This window comes from Pollicipes pollicipes, unplaced genomic scaffold, assembly GCF_011947565.3.
Source record: "Pollicipes pollicipes isolate AB1234 unplaced genomic scaffold, Ppol_2.1 Scaffold_4881;HRSCAF=5763_pilon_pilon_pilon, whole genome shotgun sequence".
NCBI classification, from domain to species: domain Eukaryota; kingdom Metazoa; phylum Arthropoda; class Thecostraca; order Pollicipedomorpha; family Pollicipedidae; genus Pollicipes; species Pollicipes pollicipes.
The window spans coordinates 28,160,437-28,185,038 of record NW_023596576.1 but is presented as its reverse complement, the minus strand read 5'-3'; the positions used below and the strand labels follow the sequence as shown (position 1 = coordinate 28,185,038).

The 24,602-nt window shown below is 49.1% G+C and overlaps 1 protein-coding gene across 1 annotated transcript; it reads left to right on the top strand.

Moving 5' to 3' along the window:
* The first annotated feature begins 16,931 nt into the window (after positions 1–16,931).
* LOC119101253 (uncharacterized) lies at positions 16,932–23,865 on the top strand. Its single transcript, XM_037224554.1, has 3 exons — positions 16,932–17,440; positions 18,676–18,732; positions 23,501–23,865. The coding sequence occupies exons 1-3, from the start codon at positions 16,966–16,968 to the stop codon at positions 23,839–23,841; spliced, it is 873 nt and encodes a 290-aa protein (XP_037080449.1). The 5' UTR covers positions 16,932–16,965; the 3' UTR covers positions 23,842–23,865.
* The last annotated feature ends 737 nt before the right edge of the window (positions 23,866–24,602 follow it).

Below are 24,602 nucleotides of genomic sequence, written 5' to 3'. Positions count from 1 at the left end.
ACACGGTGTTTACACTTCAGGCATTCAAGGCCAACAAAAATGGACTTGGCGGGGGGAATATTTAGCAGCCGCTGATGCACTACGTCAAGAACTCAGAGACCATAGGCCTGAAATTTAAAACTTGGTGCTCAGTGCTCTTTTAATATGCGCTTTTCAAAGTGATTTTCTGGTCATTTGCTTAAATAGTGATTTATAGCTCAACATTAACGTGTCTTTATTTTCCCCCTGTCACGATTTCCCAGTCAGTCAATCCACCACGAGTCACACGTGATTTCATCGACTTTGATTCTATACATCACCTTTTGATATTTTGTCGGCAAGGTGCTGATAACTGGCTGCTCGTCATGCAATTATTCCTTCACCAATCAAGCCAAAACAGCCAAGACAGCCAAGAAGATCGACATGTTCTCAGCACCGCCGTCATTTTCATCTCGGCGTGCGGCTACAGCTGGTGCCATAATCAGGGACCTCCTATTAATTATATTACGCATGGAAGAAAAAGAAAGGCTTAGATGGAACATAGAGAAATTAACAGGGACAGGAAGGGTTTGGATAGCGTCAGGCATGTAGTCCATTCTTTAGTCTCTTGGTCTTTAACCCCGAGCCCCATAATTTCGAAAAAGAAGCAGGCCAAATCTAGCAAGAAAGCCGATTGTTGGCGCAGTTTTGGCGTAAATTTCGTAGTTTTTAGCTGTTCAGCTCAACCTTCCAAGCTATCTTGGGAAACTACACTCTACACAGCATAGCTTTTGCTTAGGTATGGTTACAAATCACTTTATGTAATAACCGTGATAAATCATGTTCATACCTTTACAGCGGCGTAGCGAGGACTTCACCAAAGAAACTGGTCAAATTCGCTTCCAGAAATACTTTCAGTCAAGTGGCTCTATCTCTCCACCCTAGTGTCATTGTGTCTGTTCATTCGGAGTACCTTTCATGTTCGGAGTCCTCTTTTAAGAGGCGCTGGTCCTGCGAGCCGGGACGCTCAAAAGTCAATCAGAGGGCCTCTGACGCTGATTGGGGCCTCTGGGACAATGATAGTTCTCATGTCGGCCAGATACCACCAATACCAAACGGTTATTACGCCTGAGGTTTCTCGACGCACTCAGCTGATAGGGCTATATGGCGTCGCCTGCCTCCACCATGGGAGGAAGGGCGGACATCGCGGGGAACCGCACCCCGTACCCATGGGTGTCAATTCCTTAAAATCATTGGGGGGTGAGGGTCTTGGAAGTCATCCTAAGCAAACCAGTACAAAATGCTTTTCGGATTCCGTCCACTTATGTTCCGGCTACCCATTTATATATTTATGAATACTAATATATCAACGCACATTTATTGCCTGCTTTGTGAAGTTGAAGGGGTGCTGTTGCATCTGCCCAGGATACTGAGGAGTGAAATCTGCGCGTAAGTTACCATATGAACTTAGGCAATTTGTTGTGCGTTTCCAAATGTGCTCCAAGAACAGAGCGTCCACAATACAAATGGCTATCATAACCCGTTTACGCGCACGTCCTCAATCTTGACGCACCCAAATTTTACCGATAGATCAAATGCGTTTCAGTTAATGTCACACCAAATATTGCCACTTTCCATGCATCATTTCAGGCCATGGTCCTCAGCCTTTTCCATATACTCTCAGACAGATGTCTTGTTGAGAATGCCTTTTCCCCGTTCGCTTCAAAACTCACGCGATGTGCCTCAGCTGTACTTCTGGCGGACACTGTTCCAAGCTGTTGTGTCTCTGAAGGGAAAGCGACTCTCACCCGCTTCAGTTCGAACATGTGTTAAAAGAAATTTCCGTCGTAACAGCTGGGCACATGTTGGTAAGATATTTGGGGATGGGCGTAGCCTGGGTAGGCGCTGGGCTCCAGCTGGGACCTTGCCTGGCCCCAGCTAGTAGGAGTGTTGTATACCAGCTGTTGTATACCAGTCCGTGCCGGGCATGGGCCAAGTCATTTGGTCGGTCCGTCGAACTAGCGGTGCGGCAGGAAGTGTGCGAGGCCTTTGCCAGCGATATCCGACCTCTCACTCCAAAGTCGCTGCTCCTCTCGGCAGCAGGAAGCCCCGGATGAATCCTCAACATATGCCGCTTCAACGTCCTCCGTTGGTCTTTCGATGTACAGTTCGGGCGTCCAAAAACAACGAGCTTCCTAGATCGGCGAGGCTTTCTAAAGCTGCTACCAACGACGCCATCAATGGTAGATCGTTAGAAGACCGGCACATCGCCTTAAAGAAACTGAGAAGAAGCTACGTTCTTCAAGCTGGCGAGCTTCTCACGACACAATCACAACAAAGGGCGACTGACAGCCTTGCACTGAACGCACTGAACCCATAGCAGTGCTGCGTAGCGAGCATTGGAAGCCATCAGTCTCAAATGGCATGACAGTTTAAAACGCCGCGTAGCGGGCTGATCCCGGTCTTCGCAATGTGCTGAGGCTAGACACGATTATTACGATTAGTACTGAGCCTAGCTATTTGATATCCTATACTGTTAAGTACGTGAAGTGAATCTTGCCTGAAAATTTGTTAAAAGCACTAATATGAGGGACATCGGAAGAATACCGTGTCACCACTGATCTGTGACGTCAGCACTACTATAGTATAGTTTGTAGTATATATATATATATATATATATATATATATATATATATATATATATATATATGTTACCTGCTAAAAACTATGCCGGTTCTATGTTTGGAAACATTTTGTGGTTCAACTTACTCACACAGCGAAACGTCAACGTTTCCACATGTGCTCTATACAAACTCACGTTGCAACCGTTAGCAAATGTTGACCAGTACTTAGCTTTGAGTTTCGTCTAACTGGGATGGTCTGCAGCAATGTGCTTCGAATTTTGCATTTTTGTCACCAAATAGCTCGCAAAAGCGCCCATTTTTGCCACCGATCACATCCTGTAAATCGGTGGCTTTTCTTCTCAGTGGATCGCAGCCACACAAGGCAGTGGAAAAAAAGAAAGGTCAAGACATTTCATTACGTGTTCTAAAGAGCGACAAACAATGCATGAACTAAAATACGTTTTTGTATCGCCTTTGGTCATTTTAAGGGGCACGCCCGTCAACAATCGGCCATTGATGAAGCGGATATTGTTCGCCGCAATGCCGGACAATGCTGGGAGCAGATGTCGTTTTCGGGGAATGGGATGCCTGATTTACTGGACCTGATGCGAGACTGCTTAGCCAAATGCAACTGGAAATTACCGCACCGGAAAATAAGTGCACATCGTTTTCAGCAAGACTGAAAAAGGGAGCTAAGCGGACACTTTCAAATTGACGCAACAGTGCATGAAATACAACATGAGACGCACAAGCGATGCCGTTGTTGCTTGAATTTCGCCACCACTGCCAAACGCGGACACTCAGCCGGATGTAATGCCACCACATGGACAGTCCCCGACCGGTAGCACGTGACTGACATAGCCCCGACCGGCGCCTCGTCACCAAACACGTCACCACAGAGACAACCACGGGCGTGTATGGGACAGCACATGACCGAGTTCTGCCCGCAGACCGTTATGTATAACATTCAGTAATGTTGCCTTGCAACCGGGATGCTCACTGTTGGTAACATTGAATGAACCTTTGTATCGCTCTCAGAGTAACATTCACAGTCTATTTTGATAGCCCTGACGATAAATGACGAATTTCACCGCTGCCAGCGGTAATATTCGTCATGGCATGTCATCGGGATGAACGGTTCATCCCGATTTTCGCACATTTCGGATTTGACATCAAATCAGACCCCTGTCTGATGATGCTAGTGTGAAAAGGGCTCATCTTTCTTTGTCATGTCAGCTCGAGCATATGTCGTGCCAGTTTGTAAATGCTGGGAGACCTTTCAAAGCATGCCACTTGAGTCCGGACAATGCATCTATTGCAACATCTCGCAGCTCTCTAAAGTTGTAGACAAAGTTGTAATGTTAAAGTCTGCTTCCATTCAACAGTAGAGAGTGCGGGTCTATGGCTCGAAAGCTTACTGGACTGACGTCACCCCCAATGATTTGTGTTGGGACCAGCCCTGTTCAATGTTTAGTGATTTACCGGAAGTGAGAGGCGCGGTCAAGATATTCATGGATGGTACTGAGATGCACTGTCGTGTCCCGAGACCCTGACCACTTTCCCTCTCCATGTGGACCTCGGTGGCCTGGCCAAATGGTCGGAGGACTGCGACTGCTCCCATTCAACGCATCCATGTGTAACGTAACGAACATCAGCACTTGCAGCTTGTGACTGACCTACTTCTTGAGCCGCGCTGAAGTCGCAGTCGTGTCCACCGAATAGGACACCATAATTTTCTTAGAGGTTCATGAAGATTCATGCTCCACGTGTAGACGGCGGAGGTGGTTTCTTATGTCAGCCAGATGCTGACAGTCGTGGGACTGTGATTCGTCGACATTGAGGTTGTCACGCTGCCACTGTTGTCGGGACCAGAGTGCCGTCGTGAACGGCTTTTCCTTTGTGTGAGCTGGGGAAACCAAATCAAAATGTGATGAGCCGTGCAAACATCGAGGCAGGCTGGCTGTGTGTGCTTGCTAGGACACTCGTTGGTAACATGCGGCAGGGGCAGGTGAGTTCAGAGATCAAATTCGAACCGTGGATCCAAAAACATTAGATCATGTTATCAGTTCCCCACAAGTTTAAAACATAAGTTATCAAACATAAGATCATTACCCAATGGTGATGATCGGGAATTCAAACGCCATTTGGCTTGTGAATCCCGGTCTTTTCGAGATCGCGTGCAGCGAACCGAACATCCTCACTTTGACGATGCGGTCAGTGTGGGCTGTCACACATGGTGCCAGTCCAGCGTGAATCGAGCCTTGTTTCATGATGAGCACTTACAAGGCACGCCTCAGATCGGCTCTGCAATATGGCAGCGCTATGTGGTCAGGTCAGCGGCCATCCGCCTACAGCGCATGGAACACCGTCTAGCTCAGTTCTAGCAGGTTCAGCAGATCCAGCACAAATTCCCGATGATGGCTCAGTTGGTTGAAGCGCCTGCCTTCCGACTCGCCCACCTGTGGCCGGATGGGTTTGCGTCGCTCTAGGCTCTCGTTATTTGCCGTTGACTGGAACGGCCTGCAGCCGGTGGCGGTGCCCGCTCTAAATGTCAGGTGACGTCAGAGGGCAGAACGGACCGTGCAGAGCATTGCGGCATGTTGGGCTCTCACCGCAAAGCTCTGTCGCTGACTCGCAATTTCGCAATCGCATGGTAGGGTGAGGGTTCACACGACAAGCATTGCTTAGCGTGAGCGCTGATGATTGTGTGTATGTGTATGCAATTACAGAAATGCATCCAATGGAAAGGCCCGAACTACCCTCAAAAAATGTGGCTGGCTGCCGTGTTATGCAGCCCTCTCGCTTTTACGAATATGACTTTAATGTGTTTCAACTAAATATCGGCATGCCTACCATGTCTGAAAATCTTCATAACGATCAGCTGATGATCCCTACTAGAAAACGTTAACGTTTTGGCATGACTTTTAAACAACACTACCTAATGAAGCTTCATATCCCTTCAATGCTCCGACTGACGGGCGGAGAGGTTTGTCGCTTGCTCTTCAGGCATCGGCCCCACATGTGACGTGCTTGTCCTCACCAATGAAACCCTTTTAAGCCAGTAGTCATCGCTATTCAGTGGGATGCATTCGAATGCATTGAGATACGAAGTATACAGCGTGCATAGAAACGTAAGAGCTGAATTGATTGGTGCCATCCTCATTGCTGTAGAACACAGCTGAACTGATGCAAAATCGCTGCCATTGGCAAAATCCGATGCTGGGTAGCTGCCCAGCCCAATTTTGTAAGTTAAAGGTTGACGTGGAGGTTACCTACTACGCTTGACTGCGCCGAGTCGATTGGAACAGTCTGTGCCTTTGCGCGATATGCAGATTGTCCGGTATAGTATCGCTGCATTAGAGACAATTGGCAATGGAACACTTACGAAAGAGCACGGTATGTAAGGCTCCAAAGAAGCCGTGACTGATGAGATACGTATGCTGAGTCAATTGGTACCACCCGGAGCGCTCTACGGCGGGCACTGTTGCTGGCGTAGAAACCATGCACGGCTCGAGGTGATAATGAAATACCGAACGGCCAATGTATGGATTATTTGCATTTACGCCAACAAGTTTCTGAAGACAGCAGCTGCCGCAAGCGCGTGGTTTGCGTCGGTTGATCGTAACCTGCTTTCTGTACAGGTCAGGGCGACAGTTTGAGTTGCAGGAAGCGGCTGCATTGGTCGCTGCAGATCATGACACCCCGCGACGATGCTACTTTGTGCACGGCCATGCAGCACACGGCAAATTGAAAAATAATTCCAACAATTGTTTTCTTATCGATGTAAATCGTCAGCAAGCATACAGTAACATTTCCTCTCCTTATATTGGTGACCTGAGGTCACTCTCTTGTCCTTCAAAAATAGAGCATAGCACTGGCGTCACGAAGTTGTCTCACGGATGGACGGACTCGCGGTCACGAACTCAGTGGGTGGCAAGCATTTTTCTTGGGTTTCCGGTGGAATAGGGGTGCCACCAGGCAAACAAAGCCTAAAAGACAAAAATAAATACATAACGACATTCCATGCCTAAAATGTCATGGTTTTTGCACTCTTGTAACGTTTGACCTCGTGTGATTTCATGGAGAACAAGGGCGTTGGCACGGAGTTCTTCGCGGGAGCGCGAGCCAGCAGTCATGGTGAGCCTTAACCGCATGGAGCCTCCGCCGCATGCGGCCTCCACTGCATGGAGCTTCCACCGCTTGGAGCCTCCACCGCATGCGGACTCCGTTGCAAAGAGCCTCCACCGCATGGAGTCTCCACCGCATGCGGGCTCCACTGCAAGGAGTCTCCAGCGCATGGAGCCTCCATCAGCGAGCATTCACTGCGTGGAGCCTCCATCGGTGAGCATTCACTGCGTGGAGCCTCCATCGCTAAGCCACCAATCACGGTCTGAAATATGCGTATCAGTGAGTGTAATACAATGCATCATGGATATATGTACTTCTCGGAAAACTGAGGAAGGCAAAACTGGTCGTTTTTGTATGCGAAGCAAATTGCTCATCTTCTAAAGCACATGCATGCCAATGTTTTTAATAAACGTGGCAGTGCAGTAAGGCGCGCCTCAGATTTCATAGTTTCAATAAAACACCTCCTGTCACATAGCTCTTAAAACCATCTAGGCCTTCTCATCACTGATCCCTATGATGCTGATACTGCCTACCTTTGATCAGGATTGGAGTCTATCCTCAATTACGACGGGGGCTGACCTTATTCACGAAAGACATTTCTTTGTAGTCTGAAGAACACTTCCTACCTTACCGCATCCTGGATGTGCTCGTCATGGCGTCAACCTCCTGCCGAGCTCCATCATTCAGGAACTCCATAATACAGCACAGGGCCCTTCCGTCGCTCGTGATAGGGGCCTTCCACCGTCTGTCGGCTCTCATCATCCGAGAGCTCCATAACACAGAGCAGGGCCCTTCCGTCGCTCCTGATGGGGGCCTTCCACCGTCTGTCGGCCCTCATCATCCGAGAGCTCCATAATACAGAGCAGGGCCCTCCCGTCGCTCATGATAGGGGCCTTCCACCGTCCGTCGGCCCTCATCATCCGAGAGCTCCATAATACAGAGTAGGGCCCTTCTGTCGGTCGCGATAGGGGCAGTCCACCATCTCTTGGCTCCCAACCACTTAAGAACCTTACATTATTGATCTTACTTTTCACTCCGCATAGTGCCCACCATGTATTACGATCAATGCCGACCACACTCGATCCATTCATAACTGGGACCTCTGCTCGATCATGACATTTCGTTCTTGGTTGCATCGTCGAACCTCTGGTTCTCGTCACTGCGGCGGCCCACGCACATCAGACCTCTCGATCTCGTCACTGCGGCGGCCCACGCACTTCAGACCTACCATGACTTGCGAGGCGCCTCTTTGGATTCAGAGTGGCTCAAAACATATGCTTGCCAACCGTGTCCGGTGCTAGTATTGACAGCTACCCATCCCGCACGTTCGGCGGCGTCTTGAGAAGACACCGGGCACAGATTTGGTTCCTCTCTCTTCCAGGTTGCACCATCGTCTTTCGGGTCGTAGTGCATTACGCATATTGCAAGACTCGTCGATGCGTGACGTTAACGGTTATATAGTGTATCGGGATGTGCACGGCCTAATCTTAACCAGTCATGTCCTAGCACGCGAACACAGACTAGGTGACATGCTCGCGACAAGATGCGTTCTGTACGCCATGATAACATTCAGCCAGAATGTTTTCCGACGGGATGTAGAAGCATCGACGTAATGTTGGTATGCTTATATTTGTTTTTCCAGCTTCAACAGCACCGCTAAATACAACAGGATAAACCAGGCATCATCCTTAATCCTAAGCGCTTTTATTTCAATGCTTGACGTCATTTTTAGAGTTTGAGTGCCTCTAAATAAGACCTTTATTTTAGCCATCAGCTGTGATATTGACATTTTTGTCAAGGTAAATTCACCTCCATTTCTTATAGTGATAGAGTCGTAGTGGACATTATGCAGCGCGACTATTTTTCTCCGTCATGTGTATTTCGTGGCTATGTGTGCAGCTCACATGAAACAAACGTCTACATACGTTTCATGATAAACGTTCTTCTACTCCTATAAAAATGCGTCGGATGCTGACGCTTGCATTTTACCATCCGAGAAGACCCAGTCCAAGGGTGGACCGCACCGGAGCGACCAGGGGCACAGCGGCCATCATCGGGGCCGTGGAGGCCGGGGTGTAGCCCAGACCGAAGGCGATGGAGCGCCTCCTCCGGGCGCCAGCCTCAGCTGCCCTAAACTTGGCCATGAACTCTGCCTTGGCGGCCTTGACCTCGGGCGTGTCGTCGACTGGCAGCGGCGCGGCCATGTTCATCACGGGCAGGTTGGTGCCTTCGGCCTTGAAGCCGTTGGCGTCGGCCTTGTAGCGCACCGTCTGCACCTTGCCGGCGGCGTCGACGTAGCTGTAGGAGCCGCTGGTCACCCCCCGCATCGAGTTCTCCGACCGGGTCGAATAGCCGTCGTTGTAGCCGAAGGCGTGACCAACAGGCGCCGCCGTCATGGGGCGGGCGAAGTTACCCATCATGCCGTTCCTCATCATGGGGGCGGCCATGTTCCTCATCATGCCGTTGCCGACGTACCCGGCACGGTACCCATTCCAGCCGCTGTAACCATTCCCGCTGTAACCATTCCCGTTGTAACGATTCCAATTGCTCCAGTTGTTCCAGTTGTTCCAGTTGTTCGTGTACTGGGCGTTCGCAAATGCCACGCAGGCCAAGGCGATCTGAAAGAACGAAAATATTCTGAGTTGGCAAACGATGAAACCCACCATCATTTGAACAAGGAATTTCGAGACGTGCTGCGAGCGATGACAGTTGTAAACAACACACATTTTTTTCCGGAAATAATTTCACTTGGGCAGTACGAATGATGAGAATGAATCAGACGAATATAGCATTATGAACAACTGTCTACGCATTAAAAATAGTTCAGGGGAGGGGGGCGAAAAATCAACGAAATCTTCACGCTTTAATGCAAAGTGGGAAAATACTAGCTAATGTAATGGACGTACCGATATGCAGAAACTGATGGAGCGTGAGTCAACGTAGCTGATTGCAATAAGCAATTGTGATGTTTGTGGATGTCAGGTGCGATATGGACAGCGTCTGATTTTGCAATGAGCATCATGATCATCACGAGCCATGAGCCAACATGGGCATCATGATCAGCGATATGCAACCAAATACAGCAAGGACAATAGAAAATCGACATAATTTCCAAATATTCAGTGTAATGATATAATAATTTCCATATATATATATATATATATATATATATATATATATATAACAGTTAGTTCAGTCTTACGCATTTGCACCTATCTCAATTTAGACTCCCTGAAATGGTCACGGCATGATTGTGGTTTACACCATCATCATGAATAAACGTCTGTCCGTACAAGATATCGAAAGCATCAAGCTCAACAATGAGCCATATGAGGCGAGTTGTCGAAAGCGAGTTCGGGGATTAACATGGGTCACCCTGAAAAGGGACAGGGTGGCAAATACGTTGGATTTAATTCGGTCAACAGCCGTTCAAATATTGTAAACGTGAATTACTGTAAGCGCAGCTCAACACGATGATGGTGTGCAGTTGGTCAGGAGCTGCGCTATGAACTTAAGCTTACCAGGAGCTTCATATTGAGATGCGTTGTCGAATGATGAGTACGTTCTGTTGTGGATGCCAAGGGTTTTATACCCACTGACCGCTGCAGCCATCCTGCCAGCAAAACTCGTTCCGCTGTTGACTGGTATCGATTTATCAAGCTGACTGTCACCGTTAGTTTGCGTCGACTGATGCATGAGCTGGGCGCGGTCCGGCGTGCGTCCCAGAAGCGCAGGCTGGGCGAGTTCGGAGCTTAACGCAATAATGAGGTGCACGCTCTTGGTGCAGGCGCAGACGCAACAAATATATGTGGCATTCAGAATTTGCTTGAGGTTGAAAGTCTTTAGCGGCAGCAGACTTCGATGTTTTTAGAATGTAAGCAAAGAATTCAGCTGTACAACTCGCCACAACCTTGACACCAAAAGATAAAAATATCTGTCACTTGTGAAGTCATGCGTGTCTAGTGGATCACACATGCACATTGAGTGTATGTCTCAGCTTGCATTACGACTTTATGTAAATTTCACGTACCTGGCTGTAGCCAGCATAGTTTCACGCCAGCAGAAACTATTCCGGAAAAAAACTTTCGGAGGTCACGTTGACCCCACCCGAGCGCGTGTCAAAAAGAAAAAATGCAAGCCCGGATCCAGTGAACGCATATTTCAATAATATATGCAAAATGTGTCAACATGATACATAAAATGCACATGAAAATATATTTCATGGCATGATGCACCTTTGCGCGTGGTTTTGAACTGAGATAGCCAGATGGTAAAGCTCTTGGTGTGTGTTATATTCATGGTTTGGTTCAGTCTTATTCGGCTAGTGTATATCCCCCCCGCCCGCCAATTTGTTTTTCACAAGTCTCTAAACCCAATCCGATCTAAGCAAAATCGAAATCTGATCCGGCGCGTCAGGAAGATTTGTCATGCGTATATTTATTCCAATTCACTTTTATGTCTAATGCTTCTGAAACACTAGCATAAATTGTGGTAAATTTGAGTACATTCGATTTCCTTATTCAATCGTCCTCGGAGACGAAACAAATCTGGTCAGCTGTAGGTGGGCTTATGCAAAACGTCCGTCAGAGTGGGAAACCAAAATAGTTGTGAATATCCAACGCATCGGCCCGCTGTTATATTTGTACTTAGCGGCAAAAGACATGATTAAAGCATTCTACAACCAAACACACATTTGCTACTTAGCTGTCAGGGCAGCCTTGCTTTTCGTGTTAAATTGGATGCAATTAGTCATCATTAGCGTTCAAAGCTACATTTTTGCCTTCGTATGACCGTCAAGATAATTTGCCGCAGATCGGAAATAAAACTTTGCCAAAAGTAACTGCCAGGCGGGTGTAGCCCATGAACAATAAAGTGTCCACTTAATGAATCATGTAAACGATAGGATGCTGGACCTCAATTAAATATTAAAAAGTGCATGTTTGTCCAAATTCGCAGCCTGTTGCTGCAGCATTGACATGCAAATGACTGTCTAACCTTAGTTTTGTCTAACTTTTGACAACGTGTGTGCATTCCCATTTGTTCATCATGAAGACGACATGCTCGCCGCATCATCCCACCATTTCACGCGTTTGGCTGAGGAAGTGTCCCCGAAAAACGATTCTGTGGAGCATTTTGCAGTTCATCTGATCCAATTTTCACCGCAGGAAACCGTAATGCGTCTAGAGCGTCCCTTGAGTGTCGCCCCGCCTTTATTGGCGCCGTTGGCCGGAAGGTGATGTCAGAGCCGTCTGTGACGTCAGAGCTGCGGCGGGCCGCATCACCGGGCGCCAGTGGTTACGGAAAATTGCCATCATCACGAGTCTTTCTGGCAGGGTCAGGTGTGCTGGTGGAGTCTTTGTAAACGGGACACGATCCACCTGGTGCTTTCTGATGAGCTGTATGCGGTGATGGTCACCAGTCACCGTGCAAAATAAATGATCAGCAGTGGCACATCCAAGATAGACCTCCTCAACTCATGTACATGCCCAGTGGTGAGCTAAAGGTATCGTCAACTGAAACACGTGTTGGTACATCGCGCGTATTTATTCATTACTCAACAGCGATAAGCAGCCTTTTACAGGTGATGCTGGTTAGTTTGCCAGCTGTCATCGGACATGCACATGTCGCTACTTTTTATGCGGTTTCTACTCAACATTTAAATTATCTCTGGGCCGTCTGTATGCGTCCGTTTTATACTCAGAATCTCTGCCATCCTTTGGTGTTTTCAATGCAGATAACTCCTGCAGCGTCGGTGGCTAAGAATGCGCATAATAGATATTACCACGCAAGTGCGACTCATCAGTCTTTAATAAACATTGGGAAACTCGTGTAAACGGCTCCCGTTCCATGCGGACAAATTGCCTGCCTTGCATCGGTATAAAAAACTGGGCAGCCTCGCGCCTCACCTCGTACAGTTACCCGATGACAGAATAGTTGCCGATGCGTATCAAACACAGCGGGCGTCGCCTTATCCGCTCTCACCGCGGAGCCGTCAACACAGGCCGCTTGGGCGGGCAAGGACGAAGCCGCAAATAAATAGTGGAAACAAGAGAGAGCAAGCACACAATTCCCGAGAGCCTCGCAACAGAAACATGAAACTTTTGGTAGGGTAAACCCATGCATTGGTGCCATCAGCAAAATGCGGTGCAGTGTCCGTGCCTTTTGCACTGTACTGTGTGCCGTCATAGCTGAGAAAGGAAAATTACCCGTTGACGCGCATGAGCTTTCAATATTGAACTAACTGGGGAGTTCGATACTCACGCTTTCAAGACATTTTTTTTGCAGCAAGAATATCTTCATAATCTTGCGTGCACTGATCGCGATGCTTTTTTGTTTACTTGCGTGTAGTATCATGACCTTTGGATACCTCCTAGACTAATCAAGATATCGTATTATTATCCGCGCTCTTCCTCTTACCGCCCATCTGCCTGTTTCAGATGGTTTTGGCGTGTGTCGCGGCCAGCGGTGCCCAGTATATGAACAGGCTGGGTTGGAATGGAATCAACGGCTGGAACTCGGGGCTGGCAAGCCCCATCATGCGCTCTGGCATGATCACTAACATGAACACCATGGCCGCTCCCATGATGGGAACTACGATGATGAGGACCATGGCTGCGCCCATAATGAGGACCATGGCCGCCCCCATGATGAGGACCATGGCCGCCCCCCTGATGAGAACCATGGCCGCCCCCATGATGAGGACCATGGCCGCCCCCATGATGAGAACCATGGCCGCCCCCATGATGAAGACCATGGCCGCTCCCATGATGAGAACCATGGCCGCCCCCCTGATGAGAAGCGGCATGATGGGTAACTTCGCCCGCCCCATGACGGCGGCGCCCGTTGGTCACGCCTTCGGCTACAACGACGGCTTTTCGGCCCGGTCGGAGAAGTCCTTGCTGGGGGTGACCAGCGGCTCCTACAGCTACGTCGACGCCGCCGGCAAGGTGCAGACGGTGCGCTACAAGGCCGACGCCAACGGCTTCAAGGCCGAAGGCACCAACCTGCCCGTGATGAACATGGCCGCACCGCTGCCAGTCGACGACACGCCCGAGGTCAAGGCCGCCAAGGCAGAGTTCATGGCCAAGTTTAGGGCAGCTGAGGCTGGCGCCCGGAGGAGGCGCTCCATCGCCTTCGGTCTGGGCTACACCCCAGCCTCCACGGCCCCGATGATGGCCGCTGTGCCCCTGGTCGCTCCAGGTGCGGTCCACCCTTGGACTGGGTCTTCTCGGATGGTAAAATGCAAGCGTCAGCATCCGACGCATTTTTATAGGAGTAGAAGAACGTTTATCATGAAACGTATGCAGACGTTTGTTTCATGTGATTTGCATGCATAGCCACGAAATACACATGATGAGAAAAATGATGGTGTCGTAAAACGCCTACTACGATTTGATCGATTCAATACCCATCCGCTTAATCAATTCAATCTCTACCCTCCAGCGAGGTCCTCCGCTGGCCTGGGCCTCCCCGGGTGGTCCGGTTAGAGAGGCTGCGCCGTCCTGCCCGCCCATCTCCCTCTACCGCCGGATCACAACGCTCTAATATTGAATTGTACCAGTAATTATTTACCTCTCACACGTTGGAACGGCGCATCAGCAACGAACACAGCCGTTTCCATCTATGACAATTTGTGAATGCAGATGTAGAGGCACAGTCAGTGGATTAAACACGACCAACACGTTATTTCATTTTCCACTGGAGTAGGCGATGTGCAAATGGCGACCGACAAGTAGGCCAAGCTGCACAAATGGCGACCGACAAAACATATCAAAATCGTGCATGACTAGATAATGAATGTTGAGGATGGCATCCAAGCCCCGGGTCCAGGCAAATCTTAAATGTGGAGGTGTAGGGCCCCCATGGAAGGACTCTTTCCAGGCGGCCAGGCGCGCAGAAAATGGCCATACTGAAGGTGGAGACCCAGAGCAGAAGGTGTGTGGCCAGAAGAGAACATTGGACACTGCCATACCCTCTGGCTGCTCAGTAAGCCCAGTCTGATCATCCTAGGGCCGTCGCATCATCCAGGAGGACCATACTGGTAACCATGACACCCCGGCTCCTTTAGCCACCTGGGGGCTGTTTAGCATTCTGAAGTTCCTTCTGGACAGGAGGTACTTTGGACCCAATCAGGACTTTCGACCGCGGAAGTACCGCATTAACCTGTCAGGGCCTATGTGTGCTCAGTGCACCCCAGAAGCTGCCTACACATACACAGATTGAGGTGATCAGTGTAGATGTGTGACCTACGTGCGTATGCAGCATATCAAACTTTCGTTGGTCAGAATTCGGATACCATGGCCCAAACTCCTAAAATTTGATACAATTGTCATTTTCCACGTAAATGTTCTATGCGCATGGCGTGAGTTAACTGACCATGTCATATGCCTTCCCAAATATCAGCGTTAAAACGTTTTGCATTTATGCACAGCGGAAACAGTGAAGAAAGTGACGCAACGGCCAGATCTTCCGCTTGGCAAGCAGACGGGGAGCGGGCTTCTCGCGGTCACCACTGGTCTTCTGCTTGGCCAGCAGACGGGGAGCGGGCCTCTCACGGTCACCTCTGGTCTTGTCCGCCCGGACGGCATGGCAGCTGCGGGGCGTGTGACCTTTGCCATTCGTGCCGCTGTTTCGAACGCGGTAAATGTCGGTCGGCCGCAATGGCCTTTGATGAACAAGACCACACGGGCGATGCCGCCGTCCGTGCGTCCGTTTGCCGAGGTTTCTGTGCTGCACATAGCACCCCACCTATATATGCCGCATGGTGCCTTGCTATCCACATAGCTGTCCGGAACTCCTCAATGTTACCAAGTTGTGAAAGCAATACGATTGGCCCTACTCGTCGAATAAGTAGCAGAAAAAGAGAGAGACATTGCAATTTCGGCCATTAGGCGTTGTCGAAACGATTGTGAGTAGATAACGCTCACAACTTTCAGCTTAAATTGTCTCGACAAAAGCTTGCAGCCGATGTTTCAATAGATCTCTTTTTTCCTACTTGCTCAACGAAAAACAGGCCAATGACGCTGCTTTTATTTATGCGAAGTATTATTCGTACATGGACTGAACAACTTACGTCATTAACCAGCTTATTCGAACTCAATATGCCGACGTTACGTGAAACGCTATAAAAGTCGGCTTTCAGTCCTAACCATTAGTATCATGAGCGTCCGTTTATCTCCGCCGTACCTCTGACGCACACCACCAAGGCCAACCACGAACGCACCTGAGGTACGATGGCATTCAGCTGATTCAGTTTGTTTTGAGCCAACGAGGGCCCGTCTTGGGGTCTTCGAAGTCTGAAGTCGCGCCTTTCCCAGCAAGGTGTCGGACCCTTGCTCGGTCCGGTATCGGGCCCGTGCTTAGTCTGCCGTTGGACCCGTGCTTGGTCCGGTGCCGAGCCCGTGCTTGGTCCGGCGTCGGGCAGTCCGGTGTCGGGTCCGTGCTTAGTCCAGCGTCGGGCCCGTGCTCAGTCCAGCGTCGGGCCCGTGCTCAGTCCGGTGTCGGGTCTGTGCTCAGTCCGGTGTCGGGCCCGTGCTCAGTCCAGCGTCGGGCCCGTGCTCAGTCCGGTGTCGGGTCCGTGCTCAGTCCAGCGTCGGGCCCGTGCTCAGTCCAGCGTCGGGCCCGTGCTCAGTCCGGTGTCGGGTCTGTGCTCAGTCCGGTGTTGGGCCCGTGCTCAGTCCGGTGTCGGGCCCGTGCTCAGTCCAGCGTCGGGCTCGTGCTCAGTCCGGTGTCGAGTCCGTGCTCAGTCCAGCGTTGGGCCCGTGCTCAGTCCAGCGTAGGGCGCGTGCTCAGTCCGGTGTCGGGTCTGTGCTCAGTCCGGTGTTGGGCCCGTGCTCAGTCCGGTGTCGGGCCCGTGCTCAGTCCAGCGTCGGGCTCGTGCTCAGTCCGGTGTCGAGTCCGTGCTCAGTCCAGCGTCGGGCCCGTGCTCAGTCCAGTGTCGGGCCCGTGCTCAGTCCGGTATCGGGCCCGTGCTCAGTCCGGTGTCGGGCCCGTGCTCAGCCCCGCAACGGGCCGGTGTTTGGTTCGGTGTCGGACCCGTGTTTGGTCCGCCGTCGGGCCCTTGCTTGGTCCGGCGTCGGGCCCGTCGGCCGGGCGGGGTCTGGCCGGCCGGTGCGGGGCCTGGCCGAGCCGGAGCCGGCCGTCGCCAGCCGGGGGCGTCTGACAGTCGCGGTCAGTCGCCAGGCCGTCGGCAGTGGTGACCGAGCGGCGGGCGGCGGCGGCGACCGTGCGGTCGGCGCCACTGGTGACGCGTACCATGTGGCGGACGGCCGCCGCGCTGCTGCTGCTGCTGGCCGCGCCGGCGGCCGGCGTGCGCCACATCCGCATCCTGCAGCCCGTCCGCAAGATGCGTAGCTCGCTTCTTTGGTTGCGGCACGAGGACGCCGCGCTGTCGGGGCGTCGGTCGCCCCGCGCGCTGGCACTGCGACCGGTGTTGCGCGGCCGGACGGCGCTGCGCGGCCCCGGCGGCTGGACGCTGGGCCGCGCCGCTCTTACCGTCTCCACGGCGCCGGACCGCTCGTCCGATGCCGATGCCGGGTGGCTGAGGCCGCGTGCACCGGCGGCCGCCTGGATACGGCCGCCGCTCCGCCGCACTCGTCACCCGCAGCCGCTCCGACGACCCCATCACCGGCCGCTGTGGCTGCCCAGCCGGCCGCCGCTGCGACTCAAGCCGGCGGACATCTGGAGTAGTCACGCGTTCCAGCCGTTACCGGAGGAGCTGACGGAGAAAGTTAGGTGTAGCGCTATTGGGCCACGTTTCTTTTTCTCTTTCTAGGTGATCACCCCACTTATCCACTTCTTGTTCTCTCCTTCAAATGTGTTATCTACAAAACTATCGTTTGCCATTTAAAAGCCCACAAAGATGCAGCATTCTCCATGGATGCTCCATAACCGTGTTCGGTGTTTAAACCTCCACCCGGCGATATGCCCTCACGTTTTTTTAGAATTGCACGAAAACATCCGGAAGCAGGTTCATAGCATTTCTCAGCTCCTCTTAATGCATTGACGCAATATAAGAATTCGAGTCGACGTCGCAAGTCATTGGATTTAGTTAACCTGATGTCACACCCTCTCTCTCTCCCTTCCATTTTCATTTCCAAAGCTTTACGGGAAACTTGTAAGTCTGATAGAAAATTATTGGACACAAAAATATGTGAAATCGAATAAAAAATGTTTTCAGACCGAACGGAATTCCAAAGGAAATGCCCAAAGTAAGGCAGACACGGAAATCATCTTCATTACTGCTTTTCTAATGAGTAGGCTGTTGTTTCTCACAAACTTACATATAAACGGTTTGATAAATGTTTGGCAGTGCTTCAGACGCCGTTCAAGTTATGTAAAACACAATGACCACCTGGATAGTCCTTATTGGAACCGACATCAAATAGAATTAGGGACCGCCCATAAATGATGTCACGCATGGAGGGGGGGGGGGGAGGGGGGCAAAAGGAAGGCGCAACAAGAAAGGTGGGAGGTTTGGGACAGCGTAACGTTACACACAGGTGTGATAACCGATCGGACTAAAATATGTTGAAACAACATGAAGCCTCCACTACAATGTAAACCAGCACAAAACAAAGAATGCAATATTTAAGTTGCATGGGCTTTGTTTGCACTGGAAACTGTTTCGCATCATGCAAATTGCTCACTCTGGGAAACTGATGCGCAAAACTTTTCGGTAGCTTCAACACTGTCTCACAATGTTTGCCTTACCCCTTGACGCTGTTTAAACGTTACATACGCACTTGTAACTTTGCATGAGCGTTCATATACAACACATTTAGTCACAATTTTGTTGAATTTACTCTTTGTCTTAACTCCCCTAGCTGATATTGGAAGGTCGTGATCGCCGAGCGCATCGTCTTCCCAAGTCATTCCCGCTCTTGGCTTTACCTGCCGGATGTGCGGGTGTTTTACGGAGTTCTCATTACCTGCATATCTTACGCCGACCTTTCCGAACCCACAGATACAGCAAAAGCGGGACGGCTGTTCAAACGAGCTTTCTCAGGAAACAAACACAGAGGTGAGCCCTGACAAAAGCGGGACGGTTATTCAAACGAGATTTCTCAAGAGACAAACACAAAGGTGAGCCCTGACAAAAGCGGGACGGCTGTTCAAACGAGCTTTCTCAGGAGACAAACACAGAGGTGAGCCCTGACAACATCTCACTGTGAATCGTTTTGGAAACACTGCATCTAAGCATGTGCGTAGATATGGTGCACATAATATACATCATACCTATGTATGCATACCGAACCGGGCAGCCCCACAGCCATCCATACTAAAGACCTGACCTTTTACGGACTCATGAACTTTTCGAAACCGATGCCAGGTGGATTGATTCATTTCACCGATGAATCAGACCCAGACTCGCCGTAAACAGCTCACTCATCGCAGAGTAAACGCGACGAGGAGGAGCGTACGCCAGTGCATGGCTGAGAATCTACTTATCAGTGTGGCTATTAAGATACCTAAGTTATTCAGGTCAATACGTGTTTACCGTAGGGAAGACTAAGAGGCAATTAACCTTAAATCTATACGACGCACGCTAATCTTGGGTCAGAAAGCCATTATATGGGGGTAAGCGCGACTTATATGTTTTGTATATGTTGCTGAATGAGACTGTATGCTTGATAAACATATAAATCAGAGTAATTTCATAACGTCCCAGAACATGCTAAAGTAGTCTGCACGGTGTATTGCGTGAGGGGTAAGTACATATGCCGCATGCGACACAAAGTATTTGGCGGCTGCAACCCAAGGATTTCGGTGTGATGGGACTTTTTTCCAAGGTACCGGGTGATGCCTGTTGAATCAGCTGTGCATGGGGCACGTTGTATCAGAGAAGCAATGTAGGTCCAACAATATCATTTGCCAGTTTCCTTGCAGCGATTTACTGATATGATTGTCATGAACTATTGTCATTCAGATAATAAGTAGCGATTAACATTGCCTTTGTACACTCATAATTCCTACCTGCGCCACCAAAACCATGGTGGCTGTAAATTTTAAAAAGCTGGCTCATTTAAAAGGACAGGAATTTGTTACGTTTCAAATACGACGAATTACGAAATAACAAAGACGAATGTGTGCTGTTGGATGTTGCAACATGTTTAGCTTGTTTGTTATGCAACTTACTCCATACAGAAAAATACAAATTCCCCCACCATGTAATGCAATATGCCCCAAGGTTGTACCCCTTAAAAAGGTTTATTTAGAAGTCATTTACAAAAGAACAAAGACGTGTTCTCCAAAACGTTTATGTTACATGGGTAGCTGAAGGCTATGAATGTCTACAGATTTAAGAATATTAGTTATGTCTTCAATAGTTATGGTATAAGGGAGCTCAGAACTTATACAACTCTCTTCGCTCTCCCCGACGCAGGGTTAGTGAGGGCATCTGAGTTACTGCATCCGTAATGAATGCGTCACCGTTTTCACGAGCTAGAATTGATGTACCCTCGTATGAAATCACTTGAAGTACACAAAACACAAACTAGCCGGTTCCAAGATGAAATATCGCTATCACGTTCGTTGCGACTCACACAGTTGTAACACACACTCATACTCACACTCACACATCACGCGAAAAGGCGCAAGAATGATTTGCCGGACGATCTGGATAGTCCAGCTGTCTGAGTTATCCAAAACTGTCCATCCGACATTTCTAACGAAGCGGCCTGTAACGAAGTCTGCTGTCCACACATTACCGCTCTCTGGTCGGGTGCCGTCCCTGTCGACCGGATGACGCGCGTTGCGCCAGAAGCCTGGCCGGGTGGGTTATGCGCAGCTACTAGAATCATCCCCCTTTCAAGCCCAGGCGCCTGGGAGAATAAGGTCATTCAGACCAAGCCGGAATCTGGTCCGTCGGAAGCTACTAAAGCAATGATCTGATTGTTTTATAAGCAGCATGCCGTCGGTAATGTCATCCAACGCTTGGTTTTTGAGGGACTGGCACATATTTTTATTGGGGTTTGAGCTGGTAAAACCATTTTCAAAACAATGCCCTGCAGTCTACAGTTATCCCCTTTTTAAGACTCACGTTTCAAGTTCTCACGTTTCTGAAGAAGGCGCACGTTAACCTGTACAAACCATATCGCACCGCTTAATTTGAAGTTACCCAAGGTTGTATGACTTAATAATATAATAATACAATAGACATACTTCTGGCTTCTGTTAAGATGGGGTCAGGGAAAACAAACATTTTGTCACTGTTTCTTACAAAATACCAATGCTTATTTCGATGAAAGTAGCCTATGCCTAACCTAAAGAGGTCTTACATCATCTCATCCTGTATAACCTGTTTGTATCACAGCAGCAGTTGTGAGTTACTGATTCTTGCACAATTCCTATTGCCACTTGCCATGCACTTGACCAGCTTAACCTACCTTAGAGAAGCCCATATGATGAACATCATCCCAACTCACCTATCTGTTGACAGCAGCACTTGTGATAAAAACATGATGTTTAAAGCTAGTTTTTGGCTGGTTCCAACTTGGATTTTTATGCAGTTCAATTATGTTTGCTTGTTGACATCAGACAAGTTGACAATACACAAATCAAAACACTTTAATCCACTTTGAACAACTTATTTTGATTGTCATGGTTAACCTATGTCAAGGGCAATAATGGGTATGCCCCACAAAACAATTTCTCTTCTCCAAAAATAGCACAACTATAAGGTGACCATGCCAGTATTACTGCTTGCCTTTTCAGCTGCAGCAAATGCATCCATTTGGGCTTGTTTATTCATATTTAATGACAAAGTTTGAGAAGTTGGCTTCACATTTTAAATGGGGTGGTCTGACCATTTGTTACACACCAATATTTAGCTCATATTATAATTGCTATGCAACTCAGAGTATCCCTGTGTTAAAAAGATAATACATATATACAGTACAGTCATTTGCCAGTCAGCAAACCATGACAACTATAGAAAACACATGGTTAAAGCAGCCATAAGGGGTCACTTTAAGAAATTTGGGGCAAATAACCAAGAACATGGAGTAAAACAAGCCTATTGCACACCTTGTGGCATCATAATATGTCTTATGGCAAAACTTGATGCATTCAAACGAAAAATGGCTAACTCTGGTTACCAATCATGTGTTGAAAGCAGGTAAGGTAAGCAATTACTTGGTCCACAGGAGACTTACTGGCTTCTTCCTGCTCCCCCAAAAGCAAAAATTCGGTACCTTTTGCATGGTCTGCTGGCAGACAGAGTCGTCCGACTCACTCCCCAAATATATATATATATATATATATATATATATATATATATATATATATATATATCAATCATGCCCACCAGCCTTTGAGATTAAAATGCGAAACAAGTGAGAGGTGTACATTATAAACATCTCCAGAGGGCAGAATTTCGCCATCAAACACTTCTGTATTAGCTGCGTCAGATCTGTCCCAAGGCTCTGTATGGCAGTATTTATTATAATGCTAATGCCTTGCCAGGTAGCCTGGTCAGTCAAACACTCGTAAGGCTTGGATTTATCATTATTAAACACCGCCATGAGCCAAGAAAACGGTTAACCGAAGGTTTAAGAGGGCAAAAATGAGGGTAAAAATAAGTTCCGTATCTCAAATTGTCTCCTTCATTCCCTGTGAATTGTTCACGCTTGGGTGCATATCAAACATGTTTGGGCGGCTGGTGAATTGATCCAATTTATGTATAAAATATGTACAAGTTTGCAGTTGGAGCATCTTTCACAGAAATTGGTCAAAATTTTAAGTAGCAGATGGTACCTCTAAAGACAATTGAAAAGGAAGGAAGAATAAAGTGGTATGACACTAGTATGGTACCAAGAAAAAGAAGTAGCTAAATAATTATAAAGACTGGCACTTTTCTGGCAAAATTTTATAACCAGCTGATTTGACTTAAAATATGTTAATAGAAGTGTTCAAAGAGTGATATTCATCATGTAAGTTTAATTTACAACACATTTCTTGAACTTTTACTCATGCATTTCGGGAGTGTGCAATTTAGTGGTTAAGCTTCCTCGGGAAAAAAGTAGTACGTGGAGTACAATTCTCTAACAGGCCTTGCTGTTGTTTGCACCAGGCTCTGCTTTCGTGGTGTGGTGTTGAGACCAAAAAAATAGGGGATGAGTGAAAACCTTGCATTTGGCGCACAGCTGCACATTGTGATGCATTTTGTTAACGAATCAAACTTAATGCGTGCAAGCGGCTGGCGTCGCTGGCGTTCTTGGGGTTGGAGGTATCTGGCGCCCTCGCTATGTGCAAACATAGACATGATTCAGCTGTAGGTGAGGCAGGACATAGCCATTGGTGTCCAGGTTCTGCGGAGCCTCATTTATTCCTGGTGGCTTCAAGTGAGCTCGGTTTTGCATGACATCTGAAAACTTCAGAAAAAGAAATAGGGGTTTGGCATGTGCGATAAGGCAATGTCAGGCAGGAGAAAAAATTCATATAAAATATGGGGAAAGGGAGTGAAAAATTCCTCTTCATAGGGTGTTGCTTTACACCCAAAGTTGGCAATTCTAGGACACTGCTTAGAATCGTCCGGAGCAAGGAATGGATTAGCAACTACTGTTTTTGTATAACTGTGTCACCGTATTGCCATCGTACGCAGTAGCACACAACGTCGTCCATAATGACAAACTATACCCTCGGCCGTGAGGAGGCACACTATGCCCGTCAATGTTCTCATATTGTGATTTATATTACGTCTACGTAAATAATGTTTGAGGTAGATGCCCGTGATCCGGTTGTCTCGCTCGGTTCTTCACCAGAGTTCTCGTCCACCCCTCTTGCTGCAGGGCCCGTGATCCGCGTCTCGCTGAGGCGGAACGACACGGACAGTCGCAAGCTGGAGCGGATCTCGAGGTTGACACAACGGGACCGGGCGAGGTCGCAGCGCGTGAAAGGTGGACGTGACCCCCGCTTAAGCCGAATCCGTCAGCGGCAGGACACCGCCGCCGACACCGTGCGCGACACGGGCAGCAGCGAGAAGAAACGCGACGTCCGGGTCCGCGTCAACTTCGGTGAGCGGGGCGGCCGCCGATTGGTCCGGCCGGCGATGACGTCACAGTCCGGGGAGGCGATGTCGGACGGCGCGTTCGGGCTCAGTGGGCGGTGTGACATCATTCATTTTGAATGAGGCACGACCGATGTGACATTATTCGAGGTCAAACCGAGACGTGGAGCGGCTCAGCTCTCGTCCGAACACGGCACATGAAGCTGTCACTGCACTGCCGGCCGGTTCACAGTACTGTAGATGCCGGGTGGCGAGCCGGTTCTGGGGGCGGTGGTATTGACTGACACATGATGCACCGTTGGACATTAGGTCATTCTTGGCGACTGATGCAACAGGGGCGCCGTTGACGTGGCTGGTCACGAATGAGTTCAATCACGGATATTGGTGCTGCAGCACTAACTTCGACTTATGCTCGTTACACGGTCAGGTCATGCTCTCACCACGTCCACGTTATTACAGAGACCTAGTCATTTAGCCCAAGATAGAAGAAGGAGAAGGAAGAATGCATCGCAACTCACATTTTCATAATGGGCGTCTTCGCTACATCCACGACATTCTGCATGCTATAGTTTTCAGGCGCAAAAAGTGCCGAAAGTGCGGATTTACAGGAAACGGAGGCGCCTCCTCATATTCAGCTGGGATGTGGGATGTGGGGGAGGACTGGAGCTGGGATGTGGGATGTGGGAGAAGACTGGAGCTGGGATGTGGGATGTGGGAGAGGACTGGAGCTTCCCCGCACATTGGCAAGAAAGTAAGGCAATCGGGTGAGAAGCGAGAAGTTAAGTAATTTTTCAATGCTCAGCCCTCTTTCAGCTTATTTTGCAAAGCTGCACCCCTGACTGAAAACGCACGCTTTGCGCAGTTCCATACAATCGCTAACAGAC

What these genes read in the sequence shown, in the direction of transcription:
- LOC119101253 (XM_037224554.1), top strand. Translation starts at nt 16,966, where the DNA reads ATGTGGCGGACGGCCGCCGCGCTGCTGCTGCTGCTGGCCGCGCCGGCG. An exon ending in GGAGGAGCTGACGGAGAAAG is followed by an intron (nt 17,441 to 18,675) that starts TTAGGTGTAGCG and finishes CCGAACCCACAG; the next exon opens with ATACAGCAAAAGCGGGACGG. An exon ending in CTCAGGAAACAAACACAGAG is followed by an intron (nt 18,733 to 23,500) that starts GTGAGCCCTGAC and finishes CTCTTGCTGCAG; the next exon opens with GGCCCGTGATCCGCGTCTCG.